The sequence below is a fragment of the Maudiozyma barnettii genome, assembly GCF_903064755.1.
Source record: "Maudiozyma barnettii strain CLIB 1767 genome assembly, contig: KABA2_03, whole genome shotgun sequence".
NCBI classification, from domain to species: domain Eukaryota; kingdom Fungi; phylum Ascomycota; class Saccharomycetes; order Saccharomycetales; family Saccharomycetaceae; genus Maudiozyma; species Maudiozyma barnettii.
In genome coordinates, this window is record NW_024545240.1 from 709,377 (window position 1) to 732,076 (window position 22,700).

The following is a 22,700-nucleotide window of genomic DNA, read 5'->3' on the forward strand; positions in this document are numbered from 1 at the left end:
TTCGGTGAGACACACCTTCGGGTTACATATTTACCTATAAAGACACACGAACACTTGTCCCATGAACTATTTGTATAGCCGAAAATTTTTTTTGTTCTTCAAGTTTTTTTTTCTTTCTCTGTGGAATGTCAATGAAATAATTATAAAAATATTGATCGATGAGCTGTTATATTTTTAGATATTATCAATAGATATAATGGAACAGACATTAACTCATTCGAGATTGATATCTAATATTTGCGTTACACAATAATACCAACTCTCACGTAGAAAATATGAAGTTAGATTTATCCCATATGAGATATATGACAGGCGATGACTTTAAAGTCTTACAAGCCGTTGAACAAGGTTCAAAAAATCATGAGGTTGTTCCTACAACTTTGATCCACCAATTGTCTGGTATGAGAAGTATGTCAGGTACTAATAGATCTATTAGTGACTTGGCTAAATTGAAATTGATCTCAAAACTGAGAAATGCTAAATATGATGGTTATCGTCTAACCTATAACGGCATAGATTATTTAGCACTACATTCCATGTTAAACAGAGATACCGTTTATTCTATCGGTGGATCTATTGGTGTTGGTAAGGAATCTGATATTTATAAAGTTTCCGATAAGAATGGTGTTGAGAAAGTAATGAAGATGCATAGACTAGGTAGAACTTCTTTTCATACCGTAAGAAACAATAGAGATTATTTGAAAAAAAATTCAAAAAATGGTGTAAATTGGATGGTTCTTTCTGGACTTGCTGCTAACAAAGAATTCCAGTTCATTACAATGTTGTACGCTAAAGGGTTTAAAGTTCCCGAACCTTTTGATAACTCACGTCATGTTATTATTATGGAATTAATTAAAGGGTACCCAATGAGAAGACTGAGGAAACATAGAAATTTACCAGAGTTATATAACAACTTAATGAAATTCATTGTGAAGTTGGGTTGCAGTGGTCTAATACACTGTGATTTTAATGAATTTAATATCATGATTAAAGATGAATCTGAAATTGATCCAAATGATCCTACCGATCTAGGGTTCGTGGTAATTGATTTTCCACAATCCATATCTATTCAACACAAGGACGCCGAATATTATTTCCAAAGAGATGTGGATTGTATTCGTAGGTTTTTTAAAAAGAAGTTAAAATATGAGCCAAAGAATGATCCATCAATGTTGGATACTGATGGGTTTGGTGATGGGTATAGATATGCTTATCCAGATTTCCAAAGAGATATCAAAAGAACTGATAACCTTGATGAATTGGTTCAAGCCTCTGGTTTTAGTAAAAAACATCCTGGTGATAGAGATTTAGAAGATGTAATGGTAGATATGAGAAATACCGAAGAAGGAATTGATGATGATGGGGAGAATACCAATAAAGATGATACTGATAATGAGGCAGAGAGTGCTACTGATGTTGAAGATGTTTCTGAATATTATTATTCAGAAAGTGAGGAAGAGGTTAGCGAAGAAGAATATGATAGTCAAGATGAAGAAAACGAAAGAATCATCGAAGCTCTTTCAAATGGTGTAGGAAACTTGAAAATGGATAAAATGGGTAACTACATACTCGAGGATTAATGATATCATCAACCAAACTCATGTTCTTCTAAAGTAATAGTATCAAACCTACACAAAAGGTTATATTGATAAATGATGCATTGCATACCTCTATACACATATAAATATATATAATCGTTCATACTTTGATTGAAATATCTAGTCATATTCAACACCTGAATTATCTTCATCGTCGTCATCCCCGTCATCCACATCTACTATTATATCTTCTAAAGAACCAATATTTATGTTATTTGCCGAGTCTTCATTTGTATGTATATTTTCAGCTGTAGAATAGTTCAATTGTAGATTCAATTGTGAAACATTTTCCGCAGGTGGTTGTATCTCTTCTAAATCATCCAGATCTTCTTCTTCTTCTTCTTCCTCTTCATCAGCGACTTCTTCTGCTTGGTCTTCATCATTGTCATCATTGTCATCACCCTCTTCTTCATCCTGGTCACTCCCATCAGAAAGATCACTATCGGCTTGAAAATCTTGGTCATTTTCTTCATCATCAGAATCGTCTGGCAAGTTCTGGAGATTGGTACCTTGTTTATTGTCTATTTCTGCAACTGCGTCTTTTATGATAGATTCGTCATTATTTGATTGTTGTGAATTCTTCAATTTCTTTGCTTTCAATTCTTCACTCATTGATTTATCAGTAACTTGTTTAATTTTAACATATCCATCAATTGTTGCATATTCTGATTGATCTATCATGGAAAATTCATATTTCTGTTCGTCATTTGTTATAAGGGTCATATTAAAAGTTAATCTTGTGATAGAAGAATACGTAATGGATGCAACATCTGTTGATTGAAATAATAATATAGGTTTCTTGAAACCAAATAATATATGGTCCGGTAAAAAATATAACGTACCTTCCTTTGTTCCTCTGTGACACTCAACATGGAATGAGTTTAATTGCCCTTGAGTATTATTATTAGAGAAGGGATCAGTTATTCTAAAACCTGTTAATATGGCTTGTTTCCTCATGTAATCCTTGCATTTCTTAAAGTCCTTCTCGTTGCTTGGCAAAATACCCATCTTACAAAATTGTTCTAAAGTAGTCATCTTATTTAATGTCATCAGTATAGGTTCCTGTTGGTTTGGATTATTAGGAGATCTACAATCTAGGAAAAGATAAACAATGTTCTGTTTTTCAGGTACTGGCAAAAAAGTAGCCATTTTAATATTAGTCTTCAAATCTCCTATACTATATTCTGATTTACCATTTTTTAATAAAGATATCATTAACTGTTTATTGGTTGGAGATAAATGAAATACGAAATCTAGTTTTTTTCTTAGAGGTGACAATATCGAGGCATTTTCTAATTTGAATATTATATCAGATGAATCTATCTTTTCATTTTCTGGCACATTAATGTTTGGTTTCTTCCTCTCTAACGTCTCTCCTTTAGTAAGTGCGAAATCGTATAATTCTTGAAATATTTCAACAGAATCTGGCAGAATAGATGTAATTCTTTCCAATTTTGATCTTAATTCTGCGGGAACTTCCTGTAAAAACCCTGCTACCATTTTGATAATGCTGTGACGTGTTTATGCAACTCTTAAAGAACGATGTAATGAAAAAGATAATTCGTAGATTACCACATATAATCTAGTTAAATTTCAATCTAAATAAAATCACTATAAACAGATAATACTTGAGAAAAAAACAAACCTTCTAAAATTTTGTCACAATCTTCAATACCACTAGTGTCATATAATTCGTGTGTTACTAGTTGCTTTGGTTATTCATGAAAGTACTTAATATTCATGTTACGCGTATTAAATTCTACCTGAATCAAAGTTTTTTTAGGCCCTTTGATTTCCATAAGTAACTGAGACGAATACCGCACAATTTTCTCCTTTTTAATTTTTCAATTTGAACTATTACAGTAATATTTAAACATTTTGGGACCATGCTTTATAATATTGGAATAAGTAGATATCTCAACGTATATGATACGGAAGTCATGAACCTCACTAGAACTGGCTCAGTACCAAATTATCGTATTATACAATAAAATATGTATACATTATAATTCTGTTGAATTAGTTTTAATAAAAAAATAATAAATAACGAATTCGTTTGTTTGACATTTCATTGCTCACCTTCTGAGAGGTAATATCTGTAACCCAATTATATATAACTTGACTTCTACTCTTGTAACTCCTTTTAGAATATATCAAATATAAGATTATGTTGTTTCACATTCTTACCAAAAACAAGAACATTCGCTTCTTATTTGATATTATATTCGTGAAAGCATCGGAAGAAAGGCCCTTTATTTCCCTTATTTTTACCCCAACTTTAAGTCATTCCCCAATTAATTAAAAAGAGCAAAAAGTAGAGCACGTAAACATAAATGTTCCCCACTTTTTACAACAGTTGGGTTTCGGATATATTGCTCACCATTTCCGTTGATCCAGTCGTAATGCCCTTGATATATAAATGAAGGTTTCTATAATATTTCTAAGAATCAATCTCTTGTTTTATTTATTTTAAATTCATATGTAGGGGGGAACTGAAACAACACACAACATACAAATATATATCGATAATTAAAAATTTAAGAATGCCTTGCACATTGGATTACACTTTTGTTAAAGAAAGTTCCTGGAAACCTGACTTATTTCAAGGGAAAGTTGTCTTTATTACAGGTGGATCAGGTACCATTTGTAGAGTGCAAGCAGAGGCTTTAGTGTTATTAGGTTGTAAAGCTGCCATAATTGGGAGAGACAAAGAAAAATTGAATGAAACATCTCAAGAACTATGTAGTTTGGTTAACGACAAGGAAAGGTGTCTCGCTATCCCAAATGTTGATGTTAGAGAATATAACGATTTAGAAAATGCTGTGAATCTAACATTGAAAAAATTTGGTAGAATCGATTTTGTTATTGCAGGTGCAGCAGGTAATTTCATCTGTGATTTTATGAACTTAAGTCCTAATGCATTTAAATCAGTAGTGAGTATAGATCTTCTAGGTTCTTTTAATACTGTTAAAGCAGTAACTCCGGCATTGCTAAAATCTAAAGGATCCATCCTATTCGTATCTGCCACTTTCCATTACTACGGTGTACCATTCCAAGGTCCTGTTGGTGCAGCTAAAGCAGGAATAGACGCTTTGTCTAATAATCTTGCTGTGGAATTGGCTCCTTTTGGAATTCGTTCTAATTGTATTGCTCCTGGTGCAATCGATGATACTGAGGGATTTAAGAGATTATCTAAACCAGAGTTAGTTGAAAGTGTTAAAAAAATGATTCCTTTACAACGTCTGGGTACCAAAAGGGACATTGCAGAGGCTACTGTGTTTATGTTTTCCCCAGCGGCTAATTATATAAACGGCCATGTTATGGTGGTTGATGGTGGTATGTGGCACACTGGAACTCTATTCACAAAGGAGTTATACCCACATGAAATAATAAAGAATGCAGAAAAAGTGATATCGAAGTTGTGATTTTAATTTGATGGTTACCGATTAAAAAGAAAAGAAATAAGAATAATATTCGTTATGTATACAAATATTCAATCAATGTATACCTATATATATTCGCTTGTCTTTTAATTAATGTTGCGTTAACATTTTATAAAACCGATATTACTATGCATTACTATGATTATTAAATGTAAGATATTATATAATAAAATGGGTATGAAATATAATTAGAACCTGGTTCATGTATAATTTTATTTAGCTCTAGGCACAGCACTTATGTTTTAAAAAGATGGGTGACATAGAAACGTATGCATTCAGTTTTGGCGCTTTGAAGGAAGTTCATCCTGAAGGTTAATCCCTGCTTCATGAGTTGTCGTAGAATCTATTAGATCAATATCGCCACGTAACCTTTTTCTTATTTCAGATGTTTCATTATGATCAATAGGCGATGCATGAGAGACAGCCATGGGAATATCTTCTTCCTCTTCTATTATTGTGTCTACTTTTGATAGGATATGATCAGTTAAAGTCTTACTTTTCTTTGCGGTTTCCATTTTTTCAGCTTCACACAAACTAACCATAACACCAACAGAAGGAATATCTAGGAGTTCTGCAAATTTATCTCCAAATCTATTAACAAGATATTTATTTAACATAGAAAAATTATTCTTCTTGCTAACAGTTATACCAGTTTGTTGACGTAGTTCCTCTATACTACTTTTATCCATGTTAGATGCAATACATTTGCTTGAAACAATTTTGAAGAAATCTTGAATGCATGAATTTGTTAAATTGTCCTTTTTCTTATTTTCTTCCATCAATACAAATATATTATCATAAAGATTATTAGTCATTAGATATCTATGATAATATTTATCATCCAGACAAATAATATTCTTAATACATCTTACTGCTGTTAAACGTAATTGTAAGATATGACCTGGTTTAATTAATCGACACACCTGTTTTAGAACATCCGATTCCAATATAAATTTCCGAGAAGTAATACGTGTATGCTCAGTGCTAATGAATGATATTAATTTGACCAATTGAATCAGTAAAAAATCATCATATTGTCCTTTTTCGTCATGGGCTTCGTTGGTGCTACCATTTTTCTCTATCAGAGGTGCAAACAGGATCGGTGCAATTAATTTGTAAAAATCATTAAAATATTCCTGTAGTTGGAATTCTTGATCGTTATCCAAAGAATCTAACGATGAATTCATATCTCCTTCATTGGTGTATTCGTTATTCAACGAAGTTGCCGAGTCAAAATTATTTTCACGTTCTGAATTTAAACGATAATTGAAATCATTCAACATTGATCCAGAACCCATTCCATCAAAATCACCATCAAGGTTATTAAAACATCCCTCAGGATGCAATAGGGTATTTAATGCTTGAACAATTTGTTCTCTTAAACCAGGATTTTTGTCCGTCAATAAAATTTTAGATAATATTTTCAATAGTTTCATTTCGTCAGACATTGGAGTCAGGTTTTTTAATCCATCTTCAGAAGTTTGAGATCCTGGTAATGGGGATTTTCTTCGTGAATATAACTTCGAATTTTTAGATGCAACATTGCGAATTAATAATATATCATGTTCAATAATTGTAATAATTGTTTCAGTTGCCAAAATTCTAATATTTGGATCGGTTACAACATAAAATGCATAACTTAAAACATTGAAAAGACCCATCCTCACCAAAGCCTTATAAAATTTAGTCTTATCTCTTTCTTCTAAATTCTTTGACATTTGAACACATTGATGTAATAGTTTTATACCGTCATTTCTTTTCTCTTCTAAATCTGTGAATTCTTTTTCTTCCTCCTTTCTTAAATCATACAGTTTTAGTATATTTTCCAAGAATGGATCAACCTCTAAGAAATCAATTATGCATGTCTGTAGATCCAATATAATATCCATGAATAAATTAAAATTATGATCATCTAAAAATCGTACTAATACAACATCCTTCAAAAACTGTAATCTAAAACACTTTTTGACGACTAGTTTCAAATCTTGATTCTCTAAAGGTAAAATCTCTTTGAAGGTTGGAGCTCCCTTCTTTAAATATTCTCTGTGGTTGGATTTAACGTTTGGAAATTCAGTATCATATTCTAATATTCCGATAACACCCATAATATGATCGTCATCCACCATATATTCCAGAATATCTCTTTGATTATACAGGATAAGAGTCTTGATAATATTACTTAATAAAAATAAATCTTTTAAAGCTCTATTCTCTTCTGCAATATCAAAACAATTAATTAAAATCTTGATATAATCACTTTGCAATACAAATTCTACTGTTTCAGTTTTCAAAAATTGATACGCCGTATTTTCATTTAGTATTTTCAGAGAGTCATACAATGTTTCGGTATTCTGTTCACTCTGAGTACCTGGTAGAGACACTGGTGCTGTTATAATTTCATGTATGGAACCTACACCTTCATCGCCCGATCTAACAGCTACTAACGAGATGTTTTTGGCAATATGTCTTTGCACTTGTACTATAAAATCACATAATCTATCGCAGCCGAGACTCTCTTCAAAACTTAATGCAATATCGTGGCCTTCGAGATCCTTCCACACAATAAGTGTTTCTTCTTGTCTTTGATACTCAATGTTCCCTTCTAATTTTGATTTCAGTAAAATGTTTGCAGGAAATTCTTCATTACTAACCATTAAAAATGCAGATTTCTGTTCTGTATCATTATCAGAATCTATATTTAGTGGTAATGTAGTCACAGTCGACACTTCACCAGTACAAAACCCAGTACCTGTATCCTTCCATTCATTATTTTCTAATATATATACTTTTACCCTTTTTGGTTCAGTGTTAGAGAAAGTACCATCCTCATCCTTTTGTAATGTTGTCATATTGTATTACTTTCTCTACGATTTTAATTAAAAGAATATGAATATGTTGTCGATATGTGTTTTTTGCAAAAATTAACAAAAATCAATAAAAGGAAATATAAACAATCTTCTTGGGAGTTATTCACCAATAATTAGTCTAGTGCCCAAATAGTGAATTTATAATACAATAAGTGAAATAAAACGGTATTTAAATGATATTTACCTTTAACCACTATTAATAATTTGATCTTTCAGTCGTCTCTTCACGATTTTTAAATAAATATATTTCCAACGGTCGATGTAATTTCAATCCAAAATATATATGTGATCTAAAATAAACCACTTCTACTTAATTCATGAACCGCTATTTAACGATAGTTTGTTATTATTTTGGTGTCGCTGAAATAACTTTTATTATTGCTATTCTTATTTTTCTTACTTTTTTTTTCCAGTAATTGATAATAACAAAAACATTAAGACCTTCTTTACGTGGTTCGTCTCTTTTTTTTTTTTTTCTTTTTAGNATTTATTTGCATACATATGTAATATAATATTTATTTGCATACATATGTAATATAATATTTATTTGCATACATATGTAATATAATATTTATATATATATATATATATATCAAAACGAGTTCTATTGGTTTAGGTTTCCAGAGCAACATGAAAAATATGAAAGTTTGTCTTTAGCTAGTTCTATAACTTTAAAACTTGATCTGTACCTTCGTAACCAAATGGTTCAAACCCATATTTATTTGCAAAATCACGAGGAATAAACCTACCACCAATATAATGCGTTGTCTTCTTTGGATCCAATAGTTCACTACATGGTTTTGGGACAGTTAAGGACACCAAAACATTTGGATTGATATATTTTTCAGAGACAGGTCCCTTATCAACATCCCATCCACTAGGAATATCTACAGAGACAATAGGAATATGTTCCTGTAATGTATGTAATTCATCTACAATACTTTGAAATGGTTCCCTTAGCGGAGGTTTGAAACTAAAACCAAATATAGCATCAACTATACATAACGTCTTATCTGGTTTCACAAATTCTTTCCAACTATCGGCATCATCTCCAGATAATATAGGCACTTTAAAGAACTCCAATTGCTTGGTTAATTGTTTATAAAACTCAGTTCTATTACTTCTAATCGGGTAATAGACAATAGGATTGTAACCAAATAATTTTAAATGCCTTGCACATACCAACCCATCTCCCCCGTTGTTACCGGGACCAGCAATTACAAAGACATTCGTCTTTTCACCAACTACCTTCTTTAAATGGAATTGGCGTGTAACTGCCTGCGCTACACTGAAACCAGCTAATTCCATTAGCTGCTCTAAAGTGAATCCAATTCTTGGACCCATCAATTCTTTATCAATTTCGGCTGCCAATTTGGCAGACACTACTTTTAAGGTCATGGTTTTGATGTATTTCGTTAGTACTTTATAATATGTTTTGCTAGAAGTATTATAACTATTACATAAAGAGATAAAATAACACAATACTAGTCGTTGTGCTCAAATAATATACTTCTATCTATATATATATATTTACAAAGTACTTCGGTCATGGCATAATATCTACTCAATAAAATCTCCCTTATTATACCAAATAAACAAGGGATAATTAACTATTTAATCACTAAGGCCCATTCATCATCATCTGTTACTTAATCGCAGTACTTGTTTTTTTCCGTCTTCGCAAAAATTGTAAAAGTTCGATAAGAAGCCCACAGACAATTGATATAAAAGGTACTTAATCAACAACTCTATTTAGCTACCTAATTCGGAGTTTTCTTCTATTCATGATACATGGATACAATATATATATATATATATGTATATATATCGTCTCATTAACAACACAATAATGTGTGATAAAAAATTGGCCATCACCATTACTAAATTTGCAATAGTGGCGACCTGTACTATTTAATAACAAGTAATTTTGAGTTTTGTTTTCAAGAATTCTAAAATCTATATAAGAGAGGTACCGTAAATATCATAAAATTATGTTTTGATGTTTAAGCCATTAAACTTTCTGAAAAATAAAATAAACGAAGGAGATATTTATTTTCTCGTATTACTCAATAAACTTCTGACACATCCCATGTCTTCAATAAGCATTTTTCTTAACCATTGAGTCTCATTTCTTTGCAATTCTAATTCTCTTTCTAACTGCGATATCCTTTGATCCTTCTCATTCAACAACGACCCGTACGACTGTTTTAATAATCTTGATACATGTTCCACCAATATCATATCCTGTCCATTTTTAGCTTCATTATTTTGTAAATTATTCTCGGCCCCAATTTGAACACCTGTCCCAGGGTTACTTAAGGTATTATCCATGACAGAAATACTTGCATGATTATTTTTATTCTTCAAAGAATTGGAAAATTGTAATAAATCATCAACTGTATCTTCTCCATCTATTACAGTTCCATTCAATGCTCCCATGGATCTTCGCTTCCATATTGATGAATTTAATGAATTATTGTTCATATTCATGGAAGTATTATTTCCTATCAAATTAGTATTATCTGTATTAACATTGGAATTAGAATTTATTGTTGCGTTTTGGAGAGCAGCATTATAATCGGTTGAGTTGTAATCATTTGGAGCTAATCCAAATTCAAATGTATTTACATCTGAACCCGGACTTGTAGGTTGAGTATAATATCCTCCTAGTGACCTTGAATTTATATCAAGGGAAACATTCTGGAGTCTCTTTTGTAAAATATGTGGTAACGAGGCGTCCATATTCATATTAAGCGATTGTTGTTGTGATGCTTGCTGCTGACCATTTATATTGGTCGTTAATGGATCAGTTTGATTGAGCGGAAAATCTGGTATTACCGATGTAGAGTGACGTGGACCCTGGGTATTTATATTTTTCCCATTTTGTATCTTTTTAGCACTTACATTCTTCTTTCTAGTATACTTTTTCTTGACTCTCTTAGGCGCTTGTCCTGCATTATTGCCATTGTTCGTTAATGTCGTAGTTGTAGAGTTAATTAAGGAGGTAGGTGTAGTCTCCGCAGTATTGTTCCCCGTGGGTCCTTCTGTATTAGAACCTGAATTGTTAGGGGAAGAATTTGAAGAATTAATTCTTTTATTGCGTAAGTTTTGATTTATCATAATTCCAGTTTCAGCATTGAAAACTGTTAATATACTAGTTGTTGCCAATTGCCATAATCTATCAGAAATAAATTCTGAATCTGGTTTAATTTCCCACATATGATCCTTCAATCCATTAAAATACCCTACATATGGAGACGATGAATAACTCAGAGTTAATTCACGAATAATTTGATGTAACCTCTGGAATAATTCTATTGCTGATTTTGGGGACGTCGATTTCTCATCGATGGGAATATTTGTTAATGTAGCATTGTATATAGCTGATATTTTCTGGAATATTGGAATGAATTGAGCCCGGGTCTGGAAAATTGTACTATTTTGATTTGGCTGTTCTTGTGTCTCAGTCTTAACAGGTCCAGTACTAGTCATGGAGGAAGTAGTACCGGTTTGATTGACAACATCAACCTTACCTTGTGATGGGGTGTTTACTTTTGAGTTACTATCATTTGGGGTTCCTGATTTAGAGTTTGAAGTGGACGGTACTGCTGTCTGAGGAGAATTTACCGTACTATTGAATCCATTACTGTCTATAATAGATCTGTTGGTAAGCAAACTAAATGCCTTGATGATAAACACATCTAGTTTTGTTTGATGATGGATTAATCCAAGAGAAGTGGCTGCAACATTTTGATTATTGGTGAAATTTAATTCTATGTCATTCATGTTTGTTTGTCTATTTTGAATAGTAGGCACACGTTGTAAATCACTTTTTATATCTTCAACTTGGAACAGTCTAGAATATATATAGAATATACAGTAATCGGTGCTTTGAAAGATGTATGTATACTTGATGAACAAGTTCTTGGCAGATTTAAACTTATACTTCAACAAGAAAAGAAGTTAATAAATACATAAGAAATAATATAATTGAAATAAAGGGTAATAAGAATATTAAGTTCATCGTGTAATGTAAAGAATAAATTTGATAACCAATTTCGTTTTCGTTTTTTGACGTATTGTTATTATTATTTTTATTACTAGTGATACCAGATAGTCTAGTAAGAGCGGAATATCGTAGTTTCCAAAATAAGATACAACGAAAACGGAGAATTTCATGCGCTATCAAATGCCCAACTAAACTCTCATGTGCTAAGTTTTATCTTTCAACCTCGCTGAACATCATCTAACCTTTTGTATAGCGAGAAGGAAACAACCCACTCTCTTTCCTGTTTGCTACACCTGCGGTTCCTACGAAAGGGTTAATTAATTTTTTTTTTCAACTCATCTGAAAGGAAATGATGAAAAATGGAAGGGCAACCTGACATAAACTACGATGATACGACTGCAGGAGACAAAGAGTTTGTTGTTTGAAAGTTTTTAAGCCCTCAATCGATGCACTCAATCTTTCGTCGCATCTCTCAGTGACAAAAGGAGTAACAGAGCGAATCGAACGTTTAACGTAATGAAAAAAATAGTTCATTTTTTTCCATCGTGATTCGTGAGAGCTGTGCGAGATATTCTTACAAAATTTTTTGGCTCCAAATAGCTTCACCATTACAACCTGGGACCATCTACAAAGAAACTTGAGGCCGAGTAAAGTTGGCTGGTAGTCTGCAAAAAACGATATGGATATCCTATATTAGAGAAAGGTTTAATGAATTTGACATAGCAAAGTAACAAATATTATTATCGACTGAACATCAAAATATAATAATAATAGACATCAGTGATTCAATAATTCTTCTATTTTAAGATAAGAAGTATAATAGGATCGTGGCACCACTCTTTATGTAGAAACAATCGGTATTGCTTGTGACCAAAAAAATGACGCATTCCAAAACAGAATATGCAATTAAAAGTAATGCGAGTTAGCCTGGGTTGGGATCCTAGGTTGATTATATATATGTGTGTATTAGTTGAGTTCTTCTGAACATATATCATAAATTTTTTTGAAATGCCTGGTGTCGCCGTCCTCTTAAGAACAATTATGTGCCGTAGTAAGAAGCTCGAACTCCGATCATGAAGTTGTACCTTACTACATTACATTCCATTGATTTCTTGAATTTTGATTTATGATTAATAATACAATATAATTAGAATGGATGTAATAGTATATACATATATATCTGGATATTTATATGTTTGTCTGTGCATGTGAGCTAACATTAACACAAATATATCTGTAATATGTCTAAAAATAATAAAATATAATGCAACGCAAATTAGTGTGCTATTGACTTTTTAAAGTAGAATGAGGAATGTGCAACACTGTAATAATGAATAAGTAGATGTAATGACAACAGTCTTAAAGAGAGAGAAAAAAGAGAAAGAAATTAATTTCTATATTAGGTCAAAAATTTTCAATTTATATGCTTTTTGTTATTATTGAAATAAATAAAAAAAAAAACAGAAATGATTAGAGACAGAAACGATATGAGTTATGAAAGTAAAATAGAGAGAAGAAAAAACTAAAAGGAATAAATGACTTGATGTGGGGAGATGACAAAAAATAAAAATAATTAAAAGAATAAGGTGAAGGAAACAAAATTGATAAGAAATTAATAATTATGCTTAATTTTTAGCATAATTATTGGTATAACTATATGGAACAGCTGTATTATTTATTACAGAACTATTCTGTATACCAACCATATTATTGTTAGGTACGACAGAATTATTTGGATTTCCTCCTAGAGTTGGAGTATTGGACGGATTCATGTTTCTTCTACTATTTGGGCCTCTGACACCTAATGGATTCTTGGAAAAACTTAATCTAATACCTCCCTTGTTACTAGTAGTTGTACGTGGTAATTGGCTACCATATAATTCAGCAAGCGCTCTTGTGGCAAAACTGACATCATCAAATTCAACAAAACACATTGGACCGTGACCATTTCCATTGTTATTCTTGTTTCTAAAAGATAATCTTCTAAATCCTTGCTGACCTGAAAATAATTGTCTCAATTCAGATTCAGTAGCATCTGGAGGTAAATTACCAACGTACAAAGTGTTACAAGGTGGATTTTGATCCGCTGGATTAGCTGGTGGTGGAACCCTGGCCAACAGAGATAGATCTGCCTGTGATATGCTTGATGGTGGATTGTTACCCTTAGAAACTGGGGTAGAGGAGGAAATTTTGGTTAACGAATTCATCTTAACCAAATTATTTGAAGATCCATTAGCGAGGTTTGAATTAGAGGCATTGTTGTTAATTTGGTTACCGTGTTGGGATGAAGATACCATGCCATCACTCATGTTTCTTGGTTGACTAGTACTCATTCTACCCTTGAACGGAGAATTGTTCATGAAGTTTCCCTGTTGTGAATTTTGAGGTGCTGGATAATTTATTTCATTATTGTCGATCATATTTTGCATAGGAGGATTATTGCTATTGGATCCCATTTGATTCATCATACCGTATGGTTGAATAGAAGATACAGTTTGATTTGGAGCAATTTGTGATTGATTGTTTGATCCTTGTAATTGTACACCTTTAGGCATTGCCATGGCATCCATGTTAGGCATTGTTGGTGTTCCAACAGAGCCGGAAGCAGGTGGTAAAAAGAAAGCTGAACTTTGTTTCCTGCTACTTGAATTACCCCATTCTACGGTTGGAGTAGATGGTTGTGGTGTATTACTTAAACCATTGATACTTGATGGAATTGCATTTGGTCCCCATATTGTATCATTAATTTCATCATTGTCCATAAGTAAGAATGATTTTCCAACATCGGTAGTATTTACAGATATATCTTGATGAGATTGATTCACATTTGATGCATTTTGTTGGTTTTGTTGAATAGATTCTTGATTGGCCATACTGTTGGCAAATGGATCACTAAAAGAAAATTGAGAACGCGATGAATTACCTTGTTGCTGCTGCTGCTGTTGTTGTTGTTGGTGGTGGTGATGTTGCTGTTGTTGCTGTTGCTGTTGCTGATGTTGTTGAGAGGTAGTTGGGTGAGTATTACTACCAATCATAGCGTTCATATTTGGTAAAGATGTAATTTGTCCACCCGTTGCAGTGAATTGAGAAGATGAACGTCCATTAGGTTGAATATTTTGAAATGCAACTAATTTATTCGTTAAATTATCAATGACTTCTACATGACAAATTATTGGATCCGTTGGACCGAAAACATCTGTTTTAGACACTAATAATTGTGCACAATATACTACAGAGTCCATAGAATTAAATTTTGCAATAATTTCTGGTTTTATACTTCCAGTTTCTTCAGTATGATTTTCTATAAGTTCTAAATGCACCAAATTATTTGTTAATGCAAAGATTGCATATGCTTCTCTTAAGGTAATATCCTTTGGTAAATTACCTAATTTTAAGGTATAACTAGCATTTAAGGAATCTTGTTGTGTTGGATTCATATCTAATGAAAGGTTATTTAAAACTGATGATAAATGCAAAGGAGATGTTTTCTCGTTCACAGGATTCATTTTTTTGTTATCTTTGTTATTAAATAATAAATGCAAGCTTTATAACAGTAATAGTTTTTTTTTAATCGTTCAATTTACGGACAGACACACAAATGGAAGTATGAGTAACAACGTGTTGAAATAATGTCTTATGTGCAACTTTCGATTATTTAAAAGAAATCAAACGATTGGTGACTTTTTTTTCTCTTAATAATATATGTGTAAATTATTGTTCTTTTATTATCGAATGTTGAATAATATGTTATATTATACGCGTTTTCTTCAGAAAGTAAATGGCTTAAGGAAAAACACTTTAGGTAAAAAGGTAGAATAAGAAGAATACTTTTTGTAGTAAACAGTCTCTTGTATAATCTTATTATGAATATATATTTCAGATAAGATAGAGTTCACAAAGTTCAAAGGGTATATCTTAATGTATTAACAAAATATATGTGTATTATAATTGTATTAAGCTGTCAAAAGGGGATACCGCGAAACGTAGAGAAAAGGGAAAAATATTGATTTAAACACTTCTTCTTAATGAATATTGCAATCAAAATAGATTAATAGAACAGATTGAAATAACTCTAAAATACTTTTGTGTATATTGATATTGGATGTATCCTTCTAACGTATATCTGTCTTCACTTGGTTAGGTGTGTGTGTGTATGTTGTTGTGTTTATAATGTAATTTGTAACGGTATAATTTATTATTTTTTTTCCTTTTCGTTCTTTTTTTCAGAAAAATTATTATGAAAGTTTTATAATTTTTTTGTTTTTTTGACCCGCTTCATACGCTTTTTTCGTTGTATTTGTTGAGCGTTCTTCTGTTATTTGTTTTGTTTGTTTTATTGTTCATTTGTCGTCGTGTTCCAGTTGGTTCTTCTCTTGATATTGCTATTATTCGTTTTGCTGACAGCGCGCAACGGATATTACGATTGCATTATAACATTATTAAAGAGAGGACTCAAAGGCAGAATGAACTATATTATAATATGTTGAAGATATGTCAGTTATTCATCCCAGGAAAGATCTTTCTCTTTTTATGTAGATGTAGATGTAGATGTAATATTGACGAATGGTTTGTTTGCGAGCTAAATTAACACATAATTTGAAGTTGTAACTGAATCAAGGTAACAGGATTTTTTGGTTGCCGTTTTCAGATGATCTTTCAGGGTAACATGGGAGTTCTCCTCTTTTGGGATTACCCTCTCGTATCGAAAAAGAATAATAATAATAGATAAGTATCGTAAAGATATATATTTTAGATATGTCACTAATAGATCGATTACCAAAAAGAAAAAAAAATATTATATTGGTTGAATAGTCTATGGAATATGAATATATATATATATAGCAATGCAGTGAATCTTCTCTTTATAAGTCAAGTGTTAGATTGAAGTATGGTATATTGATTAGAAGAAGAGCCGCGTTTTAGTCTTTTAATCAGGTTTGGAATATAGAGTATGCAATGGGATCTCTATAGGAAAAGAACTGGAATAAAGTAATGGGAATCTTAGTCAGAAACTTTGTTGTTTATTGTTTTTTCGCTGCTGTGAATATTTATAAATATTATTGTGCAGTTCGTTATTATTGACAACAAGAAGGAATATCAGACCATATGACGGATTTATTCATCGTAATATTAGTAGAATTTTTATCTTTATCTATAATTGGTACACATAATTCAGTTAAGTTTTTGATAGCTAGTTGTAGTTCATTTTCTTGGTTCGTTATTGTATCATATGGTGTTCTATCTGTTTCATCATTTTCTCCATATAAACAGAATGATTGCATCGAGATGTCTTTATTAGTATCTTTAGGTTCTATTATGTTTGTCATTTTAATAAATGAATCTGGTGATATAGTGGAACCTGATATTGATTGTCTTGGAGATTCAAATGGTGATGATAAAGTAATTTCGGAAACTACAGTTTCACCAGACCATCTTCTTTCTTTGGTTGGTGTAATATTAATATTAAGTGAACCAAATGAATCAAAATTATTTTGTAAAAATTTGTTATATTTTGAAGAAGGTGATAAAGGTTTAACATTTTTAAATGGTGTGGTAAATAAATATTCAACGTATTTACTTAATGGTGGATCGGTTTGAATTTCTTTATCTACCATAATAACAGGGTTTATCTTCTCCTTTGATATATCTTTGAATTGATACTTTTCGCTTATAATAGTCATCCTACTACTACTATTATTATTATTTGCTTCAAAGGAAGTTGACCAATTATTATTAATGGTTGGTTTCCTTTGTGTTTTCTTTGAATCATGTTTTTGATGACCTTTACATCTTGTTTTTTTATTTTGATTGGAATTTAGTTTAGATTTATTTTTATTAAAAGATGAAGTTGATTCTTCCTCTTCTTTTTTACTATTTCTTTTCAATTTCCTATTAGAATGTTTGCAATGATTAGTTGTTGATAAATTATTTGAGCATGAAATTGAAGCAGTACCGGCACTCATTTCTTATTCGTATTACGAATATATATACTGAACTTGAAATTAATAATAAGATAAGATATATAAACGAATAAAGCAATCAGATCAAAAGAGAAAATAATTTAGTAATTATAAACATATATATATATAAATATACTTTCTACCGCCGACCTTTTTTTTGCCCTTAAAATATATCTAGAATATGATTAAACCCTCCTCAAAGGAAAGATCCAAACGCCAAAAATAAAATAAATTAGGGATCCCCCAAGAAAATGGAAAATGGATAAATCTGCTCTTCTCACACCCAGAATCATTCATTGTGAGAGAAACGAATAGAATTATTGCAGCCACTTCTTCTTCTTCTTCTCCAAAATATGACAGAAACTAGATATTGCAGCAAATGATTTGGAGATTACGCCTGTCCCGCGTGTGTGTCGCTATGAAATACACGACGAAATCTAATAATAACAATCATTTGCTGTTGCTAGTCGCCCCGTAATCCATAGTCATGGCTCAGTCATTCTGTATTGTTCGCATCTTTACAACCACAGAAAAGTGGATATATTTCTGTCGTAATAAGAAGCGTAGAATATGTATCGGAATTAGTGAACTGATAAATCTATATTTTATTGGGGAGCAAGGAATACTTTCGAAATAAATGTAATGTAATATTCTTTTAACGTTATAAAACTGGTACACAGTTATATAGATATTAAATAAATTAACAGATCGTTGTTGTTGTTGTTGTTGTTGTTTTTGGAGTATAATAAACAATAACTAGAAATCCTCTGGAATTAACTGCCATGGTTTTACAGCATGTGGTGTCGGATTAGCTTTACCACAGCCTGGTACAGGTGTATGGTGACCTTCAAATCCTCTAATAGATGTATTCTGAGACACTTCAGAACTTGTTAATTCATTCATTCTTGACTCTACCATGTCTTCTGGATCAATAGTGTGTAACATACTATCTTCAAGATTCCCAGAATGCGTAGTGCCAATACCACACCCTAGTATGCCAATACCATTACTATCAAAATTTAATTTATTACCGGGGCATTCGTCTGGTAATATACCATTTTGACAAGAATTTAAACTCTCATCATCTAAAATATATTGGAAATCAGGGTATTCGGGTGATAAATTATTAAATATATGTGTTGGTGGATATTCGGGATGATAAGAGGTTGTAGATATTGAAGATAATTTATCTTGTGAACCTTCATTTTTAGTATGATTTTGTAAAACATAATCGTTTGCTGTTTGTCCCTCTCCTAGCATCCTTGCATAATCTGATGCGTCATGATATCCAAAATTTGGATCTTGTGGTGTTCCTTTAAGTGACATTTTATTTGTTTGTTTGTTTGCGTGCTCGTACTAATATATATTTGTGTTACTACTATTCTTATAATTATATTTTGATGAATATGAGAGTACTTCTGTTTTGTTTGATTTTAAGAATCTTATTGTAATCATTTATATATTGATCATAATAAATAATTTTGTATCCCTTAATCTCTCTTATAAATTTATATCATTTGTTTTCTTCATAAGTTATTAATAGTTTATAATGGGAGAGAAAGAGGTGAAAACATGTTGCAAACGTCATGGTGACAGAATATTCCTTGTGATACGTGTGCGGCTGTGTATGTTCTAGAAGAAAATGGAATCGAGGTTGTACCCTTTAACCAGAAATTTTTATCATGATTAAACCATTAAAAAAACAAATTTAATTAAGTGTTTTCTCCTCACTCATATTAGTCATTTCTGATTCGTTAGTGATAATATTATCTCCTTCTCATTTAACATGCACATAAAATACAAGCAAGTGTTTTGATTATGTATCCCTTAATATTACTAAGATTACAGTATCGTTTTAAAATTATTTTCTTGAATAGACTACGAGTAGCAATAATTACTAATAAAAATAATATTTTATTGATTTGGTTTGATGTTGTTCCCCTCATTCTTCTTATTACAAGTGGATTCTGTCCCCTATTTTTTTGTTTGTTTGTTTGACTTTGATGGCCCTGAATTATATTGCATTGCGCCTTAGTAACATGGCAGGAAATGGAAATGGAAACGAAAACTAATAAATATTTTATGGGGGAGGCAATAGAGGGAAGTGATGATCCGAATATGAAATTATACAAGAGGAGAGAGAGAGAGAGAGAGAGAGAGATCTTAAAACTATAATAATTTAAAGTTTTATTCATTCTACGAAATCTTTCAAAAAATAAAATACAGACAGACTATCACATCATATTTGAAGTATGAAGAATAGAAGATTTCCAAAGAAAACGAAAGGTAAAAATAAAACAGAACCAAAACGTGAATTAACTAATCAAAATGATTTTTACGAACAAGGAACATTTGAAGAAGAACAAGCTGAACGTTGGTTACTTTCAGATGTTAAAAAAAGTTTAAGATATTATGTTGAAGCTTTTAAAATGTATGAGTTAGGATTATCTTGTATGAAGGAATCAACTGAAAGGACTATTTATAACATATCTTATAATGAAAGTAGATTATTATTACAAATCTATACAGATTATTTGGCTAATGATGGTTATATTAATATTTTACAATATATTAAATTAGATGATATACCAAATGTTAATGAAATATTGAAAACTTTACCAACAATTGTTAATAATTTAGAAAATGTTTATAATAAGTTTATTAATAATGCAAAAATTGATACTTGGGATTTACAATATAATTTATTAACATCATATTTATCATTATTAGAATCAAATGAAACTTATCAATTATCAAGTGGTGAAATTATTCAAATTTGTAATAAATTTGTTGAAATGTCTCAATTATTAATTAAGAGACAAATAAATGAATTAGAAAATTGGCTAAATTTTATACCACAAGAAAAGAAGGATCAAAATGATATAAACTTAACTAAGGATACATTGAATGAAAATTCGTCTAGTAATAACAATGTGAATAAAGATGGATCTGGAATAATTCTTAATCCAGAAAATAATAAACCACACGAGGAAGAGATTATGGAAGTTTCAGATCAAATCACTGTAGAGACATTATCTGAAGTATTATTAAATTCTTATAAATTTATTGAAGTGATCCTTGAAATTATTATTCAGAATAAAATGATAATTACAGATGTATCGAAAGTCGAGACATTGAATGTTGTTCAAATAAATTATTTATGTGATTTAGTTGATAAATTATATGCACAAATAGAAGATATTATAATCACAGAACTTCATGGAATAAACTTAGATTTAAAAGATATTAATGTTACAAAATTTAGCATAGAGGGTGATAAAAAAATATTACAAGGAGATTTAGATGAATTTTTAAAATTTGAAGAAATTGATATAACAGATCCTAATTGGGATATATCATTAGCATATCAAATGATTAAAATAGATGCATTAGAATTGTCTATTGATTGTTTTACAAATCAAGATTCTATGATGGAATGGGAATTAGCTGGATTGTTATCAAAAAAATTATCAATAGTGAGTCGATTGTTATCAGCAAAGAGATCCAATATATTAAGTAATGGTAAATTTGATCAATTACAAATGGATCAATTAAGTGAGATTGTTTTCAAACTTTGTAATATTTATATTATAAATTCGGATAATGAATTAAGGAGATATATGATTAAATCAACTGATAACGATGCAACAAAATTAATTAAAATATTAATGAAAAACGCAAAGACTTTACTTTCAAATGGGCAAACGATCTCTAAACAATCATGTGGGATGCAAGAAACGATAGTAGATAAATTGAAAAGAAACTATATATATAATCAAGCTACAACTCGTCTTCAAATGATCGAACGTTATGAACAAGAACGATCAGGTACAACTACAGATTCGCCCATAACACACACAGACCTTGAATCGTTGGATGTAACCATTCAGGATTTACTTAGAGATCATCCATTTTATTCGGGATTACTCTAATCAACATTATATAAGATAGAGAAAATAGTAAATATGATCAAAGAACTCATTTATAGTAAAAATATCTATCCTTCCATGTATAGACTAATATTGTTCCCCTCCCCTTCCCCCACTATATTAGTCTATTTTTAATAGCTCTGTATGAAGAAGCATATAATTAACCGCCTTCATATTCCTGTCCTATACGTATTGATTAAAAATAGCGTATATTTGTCCGTATTCAATGATAACCAAGCCACTCCTATTTTAAGAATTCTACAAATTCAATGAAGGAACCGCAGTAAACCGAAATGAAATATCTTCCCATTTAGATTTCCCGATTTGGTTAACGGCTATTTCTCTTCCTCTGTCTCTTTCTTTCGGAGAACAGCCTAAAAAAGAGAAAAACAGCAAATTATTTATAAATAATTAGCGTGGCGCGTTAAACTGAAATTCGCGTGTCAAATTATCGATTAAATTATTTCTGTTCTCTGATTTTTACTGCGGCATGAGAGAGCAAACTGAAAGTCCAGCATGTCCGTTTTTGTATTACACAATTGATTTACTGGCTAAAATGACGGAAGAGATCAAGGAAATACAGTGCGAGAGAGGGAGCGAAAAGGTCATCGATAAATTGATAAAAGAAATAATGATCTAACATATCTGAGACAATGATTAACTGGAAAGTTTTTGTTATATTGTACTTCTTTGGATCAACTAAATTAGCAGAATATATATATATATAAATATACAGTTCTTGATTTTAAAGAAGTTTATAGTAATTTGTTCTTTTTAACTATTTTTTTTAATTTGACTTGGAACTTTTTTCAACTCTGTAAAGAATAACTTTCATAATCTATTTATAGATTTGTAAAAATAAAAACAAGAATCACACATTGAATACTCATTAAT

The 22,700-nt window shown here is 31.0% G+C and overlaps 10 protein-coding genes across 10 annotated transcripts; 3 read left to right on the forward strand and 7 right to left on the reverse strand.

The window, feature by feature from the left end:
• Nucleotides 1-275: 275 nt before the first annotated feature.
• On the forward strand, nt 276-1,580 carry RIO2 (protein kinase RIO2; the record flags this gene model as incomplete). Its single annotated transcript, XM_041549780.1, has 1 exon — nt 276-1,580. The coding sequence occupies one exon, from the start codon at nt 276-278 to the stop codon at nt 1,578-1,580; it is 1,305 nt and encodes a 434-aa protein (XP_041405714.1).
• Nucleotides 1,581-1,718: 138 nt separating this feature from the next.
• RTT106 (Rtt106p) lies at nt 1,719-3,098 on the reverse strand (the record flags this gene model as incomplete). The annotated part of the gene is made up of 1 exon (XM_041549781.1): nt 1,719-3,098. One exon carries the CDS (start codon nt 3,096-3,098, stop codon nt 1,719-1,721), a length of 1,380 nt encoding a protein of 459 aa, XP_041405715.1.
• Nucleotides 3,099-4,141: 1,043 nt separating this feature from the next.
• SPS19 (2,4-dienoyl-CoA reductase (NADPH)) lies at nt 4,142-5,023 on the forward strand (the record flags this gene model as incomplete). The annotated part of the gene is made up of 1 exon (XM_041549782.1): nt 4,142-5,023. The coding sequence occupies one exon, from the start codon at nt 4,142-4,144 to the stop codon at nt 5,021-5,023; it is 882 nt and encodes a 293-aa protein (XP_041405716.1).
• A 293-nt stretch (nt 5,024-5,316) lies between these two features.
• On the reverse strand, nt 5,317-7,890 carry PSY2 (Psy2p; the record flags this gene model as incomplete). The annotated part of the gene is made up of 1 exon (XM_041549783.1): nt 5,317-7,890. The coding sequence occupies one exon, from the start codon at nt 7,888-7,890 to the stop codon at nt 5,317-5,319; it is 2,574 nt and encodes an 857-aa protein (XP_041405717.1).
• A 681-nt stretch (nt 7,891-8,571) lies between these two features.
• On the reverse strand, nt 8,572-9,306 carry NNR1 (NADHX epimerase; the record flags this gene model as incomplete). The annotated part of the gene is made up of 1 exon (XM_041549784.1): nt 8,572-9,306. The coding sequence occupies one exon, from the start codon at nt 9,304-9,306 to the stop codon at nt 8,572-8,574; it is 735 nt and encodes a 244-aa protein (XP_041405718.1).
• Nucleotides 9,307-9,957: 651 nt separating this feature from the next.
• GCR2 (Gcr2p) lies at nt 9,958-11,694 on the reverse strand (the record flags this gene model as incomplete). The annotated part of the gene is made up of 1 exon (XM_041549785.1): nt 9,958-11,694. One exon carries the CDS (start codon nt 11,692-11,694, stop codon nt 9,958-9,960), a length of 1,737 nt encoding a protein of 578 aa, XP_041405719.1.
• Nucleotides 11,695-13,542: 1,848 nt separating this feature from the next.
• On the reverse strand, nt 13,543-15,423 carry WHI3 (mRNA-binding protein WHI3; the record flags this gene model as incomplete). Its single annotated transcript, XM_041549786.1, has 1 exon — nt 13,543-15,423. One exon carries the CDS (start codon nt 15,421-15,423, stop codon nt 13,543-13,545), a length of 1,881 nt encoding a protein of 626 aa, XP_041405720.1.
• A 1,569-nt stretch (nt 15,424-16,992) lies between these two features.
• On the reverse strand, nt 16,993-17,880 carry SLZ1 (Slz1p; the record flags this gene model as incomplete). Its single annotated transcript, XM_041549787.1, has 1 exon — nt 16,993-17,880. One exon carries the CDS (start codon nt 17,878-17,880, stop codon nt 16,993-16,995), a length of 888 nt encoding a protein of 295 aa, XP_041405721.1.
• A 753-nt stretch (nt 17,881-18,633) lies between these two features.
• KABA2_03S07436 (uncharacterized protein) lies at nt 18,634-19,137 on the reverse strand (the record flags this gene model as incomplete). The annotated part of the gene is made up of 1 exon (XM_041549788.1): nt 18,634-19,137. The coding sequence occupies one exon, from the start codon at nt 19,135-19,137 to the stop codon at nt 18,634-18,636; it is 504 nt and encodes a 167-aa protein (XP_041405722.1).
• A 992-nt stretch (nt 19,138-20,129) lies between these two features.
• KABA2_03S07458 (uncharacterized protein) lies at nt 20,130-21,809 on the forward strand (the record flags this gene model as incomplete). The annotated part of the gene is made up of 1 exon (XM_041549789.1): nt 20,130-21,809. One exon carries the CDS (start codon nt 20,130-20,132, stop codon nt 21,807-21,809), a length of 1,680 nt encoding a protein of 559 aa, XP_041405723.1.
• Nucleotides 21,810-22,700: the final 891 nt, after the last annotated feature.